Genomic DNA, 11,278 nt, shown 5'->3' with positions numbered 1-11,278 from the left:
CCTGCGGCGCGCCCACGTTTTATTGAATAGACAGTACATGGTCTCGCTCCAAGAAAATTCCGTAGACTTTCGTGTCTGGCCTCCTTTAAAAATGGTAGTAACTATTTTCAGGAGGAATGGCTGTTCTTCTAGTGACAATCTGGATGAGCAAATTCGAGAGTGGATTCGCGTGGAGTGAGGATCCAGACAAGGAATTCAACTACCATCCAACGTTCATGGTGATGGGCATGGTGTTCCTTTATGGAGAGTCCATTCTCGTCTACCGTGTTTTCCGGAACGAACGAAAAAAGTTCAGCAAAACTCTCCACGTCATCCTTCATTCCATTGTTCTTGTCTTCATGTTAACCGCCTTGAAAGCCGTTTTCGACTATCACAATCTCCACAAAGATGCATCTGGAAATCCAGCTCCAATTGTGAATATGGTATCTCTTCATTCGTGGATCGGATTAACTGTCGCCATCCTCTTCTGCACTCAATACGCCGTCGGATTCATCACCTATTTCTTCCCAGGAATGCCTATTCCGATCCGTCAGCTTGTAATGCCATTCCATCAAATGTTTGGAGTCCTCATCTTCATCTTCGTCTCGATCACTGTCGCAATGGGAATCTCGGAGCGTGCCGCTTGGAAGCATACGTAAGTTCAAACATTTCCAAACCCAGTTCAAGCAAAATTTCATTACAGTTGCTGGACCAAGGAAGGACAAATGTGTGCTCAACAAGCTGTCTCCTCTTTCGTCGGCGTTTTCACATTCCTCTACTCCGTTTGTGTTCTTCTCCTCGTTTTGAACCCACGCTGGAAGCGTCAACCACTCCCAGAAGAGGAAGGTCTTCACCATCTGACTTCCAGTCACTCTATGACGGATTGATGTCATTTTTCCGTAGCATTAATTCCCCATATCTATTTATTTATATTGCACCCAAGATCTCAATTACTAACCAAAATTGAATTCTAATTTAGAAACCCCCTATGGTGAAGAAGTTACCTACTGTAAAATGAATAAATATAAATTGTTGAATTGCTTTATTAAACTTTCAGATGAGAAACGAAAATATTGATAAAAAAGCGAAACCGAATAGAAAAAATACTCCTGGAGATATAAAATGAACTGATAATGAGAATAAATACGATAAATACATTTAGTTGATGATAACTATATCCGAGATCACAAGTAGATGACTGAGTAATAGTTGTTTTAAAAATTCAAATCAAGTCTCCTTGGCTTGTGCGAGGTTGAATTCGTTGCTGACGACGTCGTGGCGAGAGGACTGAAAGAAGTGATGTTCGGGTTATACATTTTGCTTCCGGCAAAAACAATTTCTATATTTCCGAAACACTTGAAAAACAAGGTAGAGATTCAATTAAGAGACAGCTACAAACTAAAGAAAAATTGTTTTGATGATTTTAGAACATGTGATTGTACTCATAGTATAAAAAGAGTCTGTTGGGCTAGATCGAGATTATTGTATTATCATTATCTGGATCTTCAGTATGCGATTATCTGTAAGACCCAAAGCTCTAGTGGCATATTCGAATTTTTACTTTTTCAGATAATTATACTTCTGATTGCTCTATTAATTTGTGGATCTTTTGCGAGAAGTACTGGTTCTACATGCACCGAAGCGTCAGAATGTCGCCCTCGTGAGGACTTTGATGCAATTTGCTATAGAAACGTTTGCCATTATTATCCCAGCTGATTTTGATAGTCTGTTTTTCTGTTTTACAATAAAATATATCACACTCACCAGAGCCTTTTCCGGGCGACACTTTCAGAATTTTCTCGGGAATCACTGTTGTTAAATTGTTCTCTTTCAAACTTTGCCAATCTGCCTTCACCATATTTTCACCGTACTCAAACTCGACGCGTGCTCTTTTCGATTGTTCTTGAAAGGCGTTGTCATCCAGTTTTCGTTTCGCCACCATCATCACCTGATTTTGGCTATTCTTCAATTTCAGTCGAGCGCTCAAAATTCCTCTTTCAAGTGCTGGAAGGAGGCCTCGAGTTCTGGCTTTGGCTCGATGCTCGTCGGTTCTTTCGTGCTGAAAATTACGAAACTAATGTTAAATTTAAAAAAAAACTTACATCTTTCCTCTCTCCACTGTATTCTTTCTCGCAAAACTGACAAAATTTATCCTTCTCATCCATTTTGAAAGGTTTCTTATGTGGCTCGTATCGACCCTTCACGAATAGATCATACTCTCGAACTCTTCTCTCTTTCAATGCCGTTTCTGCGATTCTGAATACTGAATGACCCGTATCACTACCGCCGTACAGAGTATCATATGCTGTTCTGGGTATACACCGAATCTCTGGTCGTTTAGTAGGAGCTTCGACTCGCACAAATACTTTAGCAGTTCTCGGAACAGAAGATTGACGGGACTTTGAGGATCGTTGAGGCACAACGGGTGTCTCAGTTCTTGTCAGGGTATCTTTAGTGGCTTTGAGATCAGTCCGTGGTCGAATGGTACTGAGTGAAGTTGTTGCCGATGTGGTATTCCCTTTTTTATTGGCGAAGGCATCCATTTGTTTTAGGAAACTCTGGGGAGTTCTGATCTGAAGACAAGAACTTCATTTTCAGTTGATTTTCGGTCCTTTTCAGGTGTTGGGAGCTCGGCTTTGAAAATTTTGGAGAGTGTAAAACAGACCCAGATTGAAAACTTTGCATCCACACAATTTTTCAGAAATTTCGAGTTTTTTTAAAGATATTTGCTGTTTTCTGAATGACACCTGTTTCTTCACGTTTTCAGTACAACAACCGGTCAAGAAAGGGTGTCTTTCAGAAATCGGAATATAAAAGAAATTTCCAAAAATTCTGTGGATGCAAAGTTTTCAATCTGGGTCTGTTTGACACTCTCCAAAATTGTCGAAATAATCAGAAACTTGACAGCAGAGCTCCAGGCTTCTCCGGTACTGTATTATGTGGTTACCTTGATGTTCTTGGTGAGTGCCTGACTGAGAAATGCTGGAAGGGATTTGAGAACCTATAAATCACACGTTCTATACTGTTTAATGATTTTCACCTACTTTTTCATTAAAATGTTGACTGCCATCCTTTTTCTCGAACTTCAATGCCATCGGATTATCAGAGACAACAGCATGCGGGTCTACTTCTCCGAACGAATCCATAATGTTCGCTCCGTAATTCAGAATTCGTTCAGCTACCTTTGTCCGCCATTGTCGATTTCCAATATCTAGGAGAAAGGATTTTCCCTAAAAATGAAACCATTCTATTTTGGCAAATGAAAGCTGAGAACAAACAGCTAGTAATTTGGAGTTTGAACCCATACTTGGCCTTCTTGTGTTGCTTGATGTGTGCCTCATATCACTCGCCATCTGAATTCAATCGATATTTCGAACTATTCTGTTCAGAAACCAAAAGTATTTCTGTAAAATCGATAAACTCCGAAAATTGCTTCAAACGATTACTAATTTGGAAGTTTTATAATTTTTATTATATACTTTTTTAAAAACAACAAATTTATAACAGGGGAAGAGGACTAAACTACAATGACTGTGAGTCCTAAAGAAGGAAACATAGATAAAGAAGAAGAAAAAACAAACACATCAGTTAGTGGAGAACGCGTGATTTAGCATACTCGATGTAAAGAATCGCCTTTAATGATTAATGTCGATGAAGACTCGTGTCAGAATGACAATTATCAAAATGGTGATTTGGGGGAAGGGATAATGTTATTGATGGGGAGGGACTGAGAACGGAAAACATGTGAGAGTTGGGGAGATAGAATTTCAAAAAAAGGGAATCGAAACACTGCCAGAAGCAAGTATCTGGTGATTTTTTGAGCAAATTTGGCTTTGAGCGAAAGAAATGGTGTGAAATCTCAATAGACTAAATTTTAAAAAAAGAAAACTAAAATGCAAAAAATTTGACACTCTGCACTGCCATTAAAAAAACTACGCGTTTACTGCATTTCGATATCTACACTTAGAAAAAAAAGCGAACAATTAGTCTTGCGACTAAACAAAAAGCATTTTAACAGAAAACTAAAAAAAAACATTTCAACGAAAAACTGATCTATATACTAAAACTACAAAACCTAAAATCTACTATAAAAACAAAAAAAATAAGGTAACAAAGTTTAACAGAAAACTAATCTGGCTATCTAGTCTAAGGTTTCATTGTCTAGTTGAGCAGCGACATCAGTGGCTTTGCTCTCTTCAGCAGTTCCGATTTGTTCTTTTTCCAGTGCCGCTAAATTGGACAGTCCTGGAATTCCGATTATCATTATCCCGTTGATGATATTCAAAATATCAAAAAGTGCACTGATTGGTGGAGGTTGGATCTGTAATCACTCGAAATTGGAAACAAAATGCTGAAAATTTAATCTCACCTGGAACAACTCGTTTATGTTTGTGTTATTGTCTGGGTTAAGCATTTTCTTTTGGAATGTAACAGCTTGTTGGGTCAGAGTACGGAGGTACTCTCCAGAATCCTTTACTCTTTGATGATTCTTTCCATACAGCTCAGTATAAATGCTGGACGTCTCTTTCTCCGCAACGAGAGCAGCACGGAAATCACCACGAGCGGCATGTGTCCTTGCAATCAAATTCGAGATCAGTCCGGTCTTCAGCTTTCTTGGTTCCCCAATAGCTTTGCTGATGGCGTCAGCTGATTGAAGGTATTTGAGCGCTGTGTCATATTCTTGGATGGTGAACAAAATCGTTCCAATGTTGGCATCAATTTGAGCCATAATAGGGTGTTTCTCTCCGAAGACGAGGTTCATGAGGTATCTAGCGCGGTAAAGAGGACGGAGAGAGCCTGGAATGAGAAGTGCACCGAACGCGAAATGAGCCAGATTGATCTGAAAACATATTAAAAGATAATGAATGAGGGAATTCTGAAACTCACGTATTCAATGATGGTGTTCCCGGAATCTAAACCGATCAATCGTTCACTCATAACGGTTGCTTTGTGTTGATGGTTGAGAGCCTAAAAATAAAAGCTCAAACTCGATTCGAATATATTATACTTACATCAGGTGTCTCTCCAAGAACATGTCCCAGTCTTGCCAACGCTCTCAAACATTGAGGCATGTCTGGATGCATAACACCGTAAACAGCAGTCATGATGTTTATAGCCTCTGATATGCATTCATAAGCTTCACGGGATGCACCGAGAGACATAGCATGTTGTCCACGAATTATCATCTTCTTGGCATCAACTGTGAAAGGTTGGTGGTGTTTTATTATTGGATAGAAGTTAATGATGTCGTCTTCAGTGAAAGCAGCAACTTTTTTCGCCGAGGAATCGAGTTGATAATCTCTGGCAACGATTTGAACTCCCATAATCTTGACAACGCGACGGAAGAGAGCAGTTTTTTGAATCTCATGTTGCTCGAGGAACTTGTCAAGAGTTTCCGTATCAATATGATATCCATAGTAATACGCAGATTCCTCGCAAATGCTCTTCCACAATGATGCAGTTGTCAGCGTTGCCCACACTCCAGAATTCTTCTTCTTACCGTTCTTCTTGCTACTCTTCTTATGCGCATGCGAAGCCACAGGGCTTGGCTCAGAAACAGTAGAGAACAGGCAGTTGAGAATGTGCGAAGTACTAACAACCAACTGATCAACTGGAGTTTGAACATTGATCTTGCGAATAACGTGCTTCGCTGAACGGGCAACGATGTCCGAGAGAACGAGTGGACGAGCGAAAGAGTTCGTATCTTGAACGCGTTTCCCGATTTCTCCCAGGTAACGAATATTGATTCCTTTCGAGTGCAGAATATCAGCGAGATTGTTTCCGTCAATTGGTTGCACGGTGCAATCCTTGAAGCTTTGTACAATTTCAGGAATTTGATTAGTGAGAAGGTACTCGGCGGCATCAATAACAACTCGGCGTTGACGTTCCAAGTTTTCGCTTGGAGCATGCTTCACATTAGGCGAGAAACAATCTGGATTGAATTTGATTACGAAGCGATCTTCATAGATGGAATGAATTTCCGCGCACGCCTCCTTGATGGCGTCCTGGACAATCTTATTCTTAGTTTCGATTTCCCTATCTTCGCTAACAGCCACGAAAACCAGTGAAAGCTCACTTTCTGCTTCAGCTGTAAGAAAGAAATATTGGAGACGTTGGAAAACACTTTTGGAATGACTCACCTGCTTGTTTTATCAGTTCTTCATCGTTCTTCTCCTTCGCTTCAGTAATAAGAGCACGAATCTTTCTTGCCGTTGATTGTATGAACATCACAAGTCTAGACTCGCAGAATTGATCCACCAACTCACGACGAAGAGCAGAAAGTTTGTGTGGGAACTTGCGTGGATATCCGAGGTCCTTTGCAGTCTCGGAAACTTCGGCATCTTCCAAGTAATGGACATCTGGAGGCATTGAGCGGAGAAGATCCAAAACGTATTTTCTTCCGTCGTTTCCAACAATTCCCTTAGCTTCGTAGCTAGTGAAGAGTTTCAATTCTTGCTCCACTCCGTCCTTAACACTAATAACATTGTGTGGAAGCATCTTCAGTTGCTGAGCAGCGTCTTCCAGCAAAGCGTGGTACTTTTCATCCGAGACAACAGTTTTTCCGAAATCAATCGATCCATACACAACTGATTGTTCCTGTTCGCGTTCAAGAATTCCAGGAATAATTGATTGAGCAGTAACACGATAACCTCTATAGTCGAAAATAGCCATACCAAGTGTATTCAACTTTGGATCTTCGAGAGTAGCGAACGCACGGACTCCTTGTAGATCAGTAGACGTGGCTGCGAACGCAGCTGCATCTCCTCCTAGTTCTTTGTAGTGATCTCTCACATCGAATCCAAGACTGAAGAAAATGTTGTTCCAAATGTACATATGGGTTTTCTTGTCTTCTCCTGGGTTGATTGCCAATATATTTCCATCCAGAATTGATTGAACACCTTTGGCTGCAGCATTGACGTAATCAGCATGAATCTTGTAATAGCTACGATCGCGAACAGCTCTCTCGGCAAGAGACTTGCGAGGCATCTCAAAAGTTGTCTGTAGTTCTTCATTCCAATCACGGAGGAGACCAGGCATGTGATCCTCAAATCCTACGCGGAACGGCTCGATGAGTTCAATCGCACGAAGCGAATCACTGGAATAGTTATCCGGCTTCAGTGGACTAGCGACCCATGTAGAAACTGGATAACTTGTTGGAAGGCGCTCAACAAGAGACTTCTCCACTCTTCTTTTCAAGATTTGCGGATATACTTTCTTAAATCCGGGACTGACGTTTTGAAGAAGTTCAATCACACTTTGGTAGATCGTTTTGTTGGCATTGGAAATGGTTGGATCGAATTTTTGTTCTTGTGAGTTGTTGACATAAAATCCTCTAGTACAGCATGTCAGGTGGTAGACACGGTTCTCAACAGTTGTCACATCGATATACAGAACGTCTCCTCTCAGCTTCCGTGGTCCTGGTGGTGGGTTGAATGGAGAGAATGCAATATCCTTCACGGCGATAAGCTCCTTCTGTTGCGGAACGACGAGATGGGCAAGAGAGCGTTCTTTGCATCCTGGGAGAACATAATCCGGAGGAAGAATATCAGATTGTTTTGACTCTTTTTTCTCGCTTGGATTCAAGTCAATAGAAGCTAGATAAGATTGAGCTTCGTTTCCGCATGGAGGCTCGTGTTGATCCTGAACAAGGCCAAATCTCAGAAGTTCGCGAACTTGGCGTAGATGAAGTCGAGCATCACGAACGGTGTATGGCTCATCAACAACATTGAGAGTACATCCATCGATAAAACCCGGAACAGACCGAACTTCTGAATAGTTATCAACAGCAGTCCCGTTCAAATAGAGCGAAAAACAAGTTCTATGACAAGTGGCTTCTCGATCCAGCAACGTTTGATAAAGTTCTTGAACTAGTTCATTGTCACTGAGCTGAAAATCGAGAAATGTAAAGCTTTAGTGATAGTGAGGAAGCTTACATGAAGATCGAAAGCCTCGCCGCAAGAAGGTTGAATTGTCACTTTCACGAGCTTGTCAGTTTGTTTGTCTGTAACTACAGATCTTTAAAATTGGTCGGTTACTCAAAACTCTTACCTTCTGAGGCATCTGGAGTGTTGATAGACGAATGACCCGAATCGTTGTTATCTTCTTCGTGGACCAATTCGTCTTTTCCGTTGACGACTGGTGCGTCAACCTCAGCTTTCAATTCGGAACCCGAAGTCATCTGAAAAAAGGACAAAGTTAAAATAGCCAAACGGATATATTTAAATTCGGTATAAAAAATTTATAAAAAGTAGATCCTAACAATAATTGCAACGTGAAGTATGATGCAATTGAACAGTGAGGAAATCAAAAAGAGATGTAGAAAAGAGAATGGCGAGTAGTGATGATCAGCAGGAGATGGTAATAAGAGACTTTAGATTATGTGCATCCTGTAGGGGTCACAGAAGAGCTAGCAGACTGCGAGAACCGTTTGTAGGAATAAAGGAGGTTGGATACCACACAATCTCCTACATTATTCTCTGTTTGCACAAATGACAAACACACGACACACTTGCATGTCAATAATAGGAATTCCTAGATGTTCTCATATCGAACTAAAAACCAAAACTATCTGATGCAATCAGAAAAAAAAAGAATCTGAACAGAGAGATAAAGAAAAAATGTAAAAATTGAGACGCCTGGAATGCGTCAATCAACACCAAGGCACCCGTTTTGCAGCTGGCGCCCTTTTCGTTTTTTTCTATCAGAAAATCATTGGAACACATCAATTTATCATTGCTGGTGGCGATGAATCATAGAAACAATCGGAATTGGCTAAAAACAGGGGGATCAGTGACGTCATTATTATTATTGGAGAGTACTGGTAGCCCTGCGGAGGACAGACTCTGCCGACAGGTCTCGCAGCGAAAGCAGATCTATATTGTATCCAATTCGTTGCGAGACCTTTCATGCTTTGAGACTTTTTTGTCGCGAATCAAACATATTTTTGAATCAATACGATAAACTAAATACTGTAAAAATAATTTTACTTCACATTTGCATAATGAATAACTCGAAAATCCGCCCAAATATTTTTGTAAAATCGACTGGAATTTCATTGAATATGCAAAATGGCTCACCGATTGTGAGACCTACGGTACAGTCTTCGAATGGTAAGATACACTTCCAAAGATTAATGAATAAATGCCAATCATCAGGACAAGAGAAGAAGCTGTTCATTGTCAGAGGAAATACGAGGCTCCCTGCATTTCTCGCTGCTGGTCCGAGCATCAGAAGATCACTACCTGCTAACATCGACATCGGAAGACCACTACCTGCTAAAATCGAAGTCGAGGAAGCAACCTCACCACCGCAACAGCTTATGGAGAAAGAAATCAAAGAAGAACCGATAGACGAGGAAGTGGAAACGTGTGGAGCAATTGCTAATATTACGGAATCTAGTGAGTAGATTCAAAACATTTTTAATTGAACCTGTAAAACTTTTAGAACCTATAAACCTAGAGGATTTCATGTGCCCCCCAGTGATTTCCCAACAGTCCAGTTCACGAATGCGAGAGGACGACCTAAAACAAGAACCTTTGGTTTTGCATCTGAAGACCGATGCATCGAAGGTATCTCCATCTCAATTACCACTACCACATAACTTCAAGAAAGAAACTAGACCGTATCGCAAAAGAAATCGTAAGCCAACACGAAATGATGACTTCATCTACGAAAATCCAGAATCAGCTGAGGAAAACATCGAGGATACACCTGAACCGTCGTCAAAAAGTAGTAAATCAGCTCAGGGAGATGGATGCAGATGTGAGTACATTGTTCCGGAACTCGATTCCAAAATGGATCGGATCATGGACAAAATGCATTTCATCGAAACACTAGCCAGATCAATGCTGGCTAAAGAACAAACCAACGCTATGGAGAAAAGTTTCTCGAATTCGGCGTTGGTCAAGGCGCAAAATGAGATTCAGCTTCTTCGGAGACAATTGATAATACAGAGGGTATTTCATTTGAATTATTTCTAGTAAAATAAAAAGTTTCATGATTTTCAGAACACAGGAGCTGTCCCACGACTTGACAACAATTTCTAATACTCTCCTCTACATTCCGTGTTGTCTGTACAATCTTGAGTCCTCCTGTAACTTAATAAATTGTTTTTTTTTTAATTTTCGTGTGTTATTTTTTTTTTGTTTTTCTGTGTGGTTTCTGACTTCCATACTTTATTCAACATGAGATAGCACTGATCGGGGTTCGAAGGTCAATCACCGAAAAACACGATTATTAGGTTTTTTCAAATAATCAATTGCTGCCGGATCAATTGCTACCGGTTTAATTGCTACCGGTGATCAATTGCAACCGGTGGTCAATTGTTACCACCTGATCAATTGCTACTGGTTATCAATTGCTACCGGTGATCAATTGCTACCGGTGATTAATTGCTACCGGTGGTCAATTGCTACCAAACGATCATTTGCTACCTGTGTTCTATAATTGCTATCGAATATTAAGATTGGTGTGAAACATAAACTGGCAAATAGGCAGATATTATGTTATCCGACAAACTGATACTTAGGAATTGCCCCAAATTCTGGAGGTACATCGAAAGAGGGTATATCGGTTGAACGGAGTACATTGACAATTGGGGTACATGTTATGGAGGGAAATTAAGAGCTGGAATTGTGCTTTGAAGAAGGGCCCATACTCCAGGGGTACATCGAAATAGGGTACATCAAGCTCAAGGGGTACATCTAGGTAGTTGTCTCAGGGAGTACATCTAGGCCAATCTCAGGGAGTACATCGGCCAAATTCTCCAGGGGTACATCAAAATGAAAATTGCTTATATTATCAGAAAACAAGGAAGAAGACAATTCTGATGAAATTCGTCCGTTTTAAAAACGAAATAATGTTCATATTCTATATAAAAATTTCACAAGATTTTAAAACTTAAATTGCATTCCGTTTCTTTCATAGTTTTTTGGCCTTATTCCTTGGAGTTTGTTTCATTTGAGCTTAAACCCACCGAAAGTAATTGACGAGTTATCACATTTTGAGTCACAAAAATAGGGAAATTAAAGTTCACAGCAGGCAAAAAGTCGAAAATTTGATTTTAATTAATGCGATTTGAATAACATTAAACCTAATAATATTTTTTAATGGGCCAGAACAAGAAAAATCATAGGTTTGAACATTCAAGTTCTCTGAAACTTTTTGGAATTTTCTTTGGCAACATGAAGCTATAATATCAGTAAAAACTTTCCCTCGCCCACCGAAACCCGTCCATAACTTCAGTGGTTTCTAAAACAGGAAGAAAGTGAGGAGGTTGAGAAAGCAACAACTTACGGAA

The 11,278-nt window shown here is 40.2% G+C and overlaps 4 protein-coding genes across 4 annotated transcripts in view; 2 read left to right on the top strand and 2 right to left on the bottom strand.

Annotated features, from left to right (window-relative positions):
* CBG10069 overlaps positions 1-866 on the top strand; it is a gene marked incomplete at both ends in the record, with an annotated part of 1,651 nt that extends 785 nt beyond the window's left edge. The window contains 2 exons of the mRNA XM_002641684.1: positions 112-634; positions 683-866. Of these exons, the coding sequence (XP_002641730.1) occupies positions 112-634; positions 683-866 (707 nt within the window). The remainder of the gene's footprint in view (positions 1-111; positions 635-682) is intronic.
* A 335-nt stretch (positions 867-1,201) lies between these two features.
* On the bottom strand, positions 1,202-3,332 carry CBG10068 (the record flags this gene model as incomplete). The annotated part of the gene is made up of 5 exons (XM_002641683.1): positions 1,202-1,266; positions 1,744-2,038; positions 2,082-2,552; positions 3,024-3,209; positions 3,258-3,332. 5 exons carry the CDS (start codon positions 3,330-3,332, stop codon positions 1,202-1,204), a joined length of 1,092 nt encoding a protein of 363 aa, XP_002641729.1.
* A 788-nt stretch (positions 3,333-4,120) lies between these two features.
* Positions 4,121-8,158, bottom strand: Cbr-clu-1 (the record flags this gene model as incomplete). The annotated part of the gene is given in 7 exon segments (XM_045244265.1): positions 4,121-4,300; positions 4,349-4,855; positions 4,867-4,947; positions 4,992-6,067; positions 6,120-7,866; positions 7,914-7,981; positions 8,029-8,158. The coding sequence occupies 7 exon segments, from the start codon at positions 8,156-8,158 to the stop codon at positions 4,121-4,123; spliced, it is 3,789 nt and encodes a 1,262-aa protein (XP_045094192.1).
* Positions 8,159-8,980: 822 nt separating this feature from the next.
* On the top strand, positions 8,981-10,025 carry CBG25909 (the record flags this gene model as incomplete). Its single annotated transcript, XM_045244264.1, has 3 exons — positions 8,981-9,377; positions 9,424-9,935; positions 9,987-10,025. The coding sequence occupies 3 exons, from the start codon at positions 8,981-8,983 to the stop codon at positions 10,023-10,025; spliced, it is 948 nt and encodes a 315-aa protein (XP_045098983.1).
* Between the last annotated feature and the right edge of the window lie 1,253 nt (positions 10,026-11,278).

This window comes from Caenorhabditis briggsae (genome assembly GCF_000004555.2).
Source record: "Caenorhabditis briggsae complete genome, chrIII, whole genome shotgun sequence".
Lineage (NCBI taxonomy): Eukaryota > Metazoa > Nematoda > Chromadorea > Rhabditida > Rhabditidae > Caenorhabditis > Caenorhabditis briggsae.
Note: the sequence above shows the minus strand (reverse complement) of the source record. Positions and strands in the feature narration are given on the sequence as shown.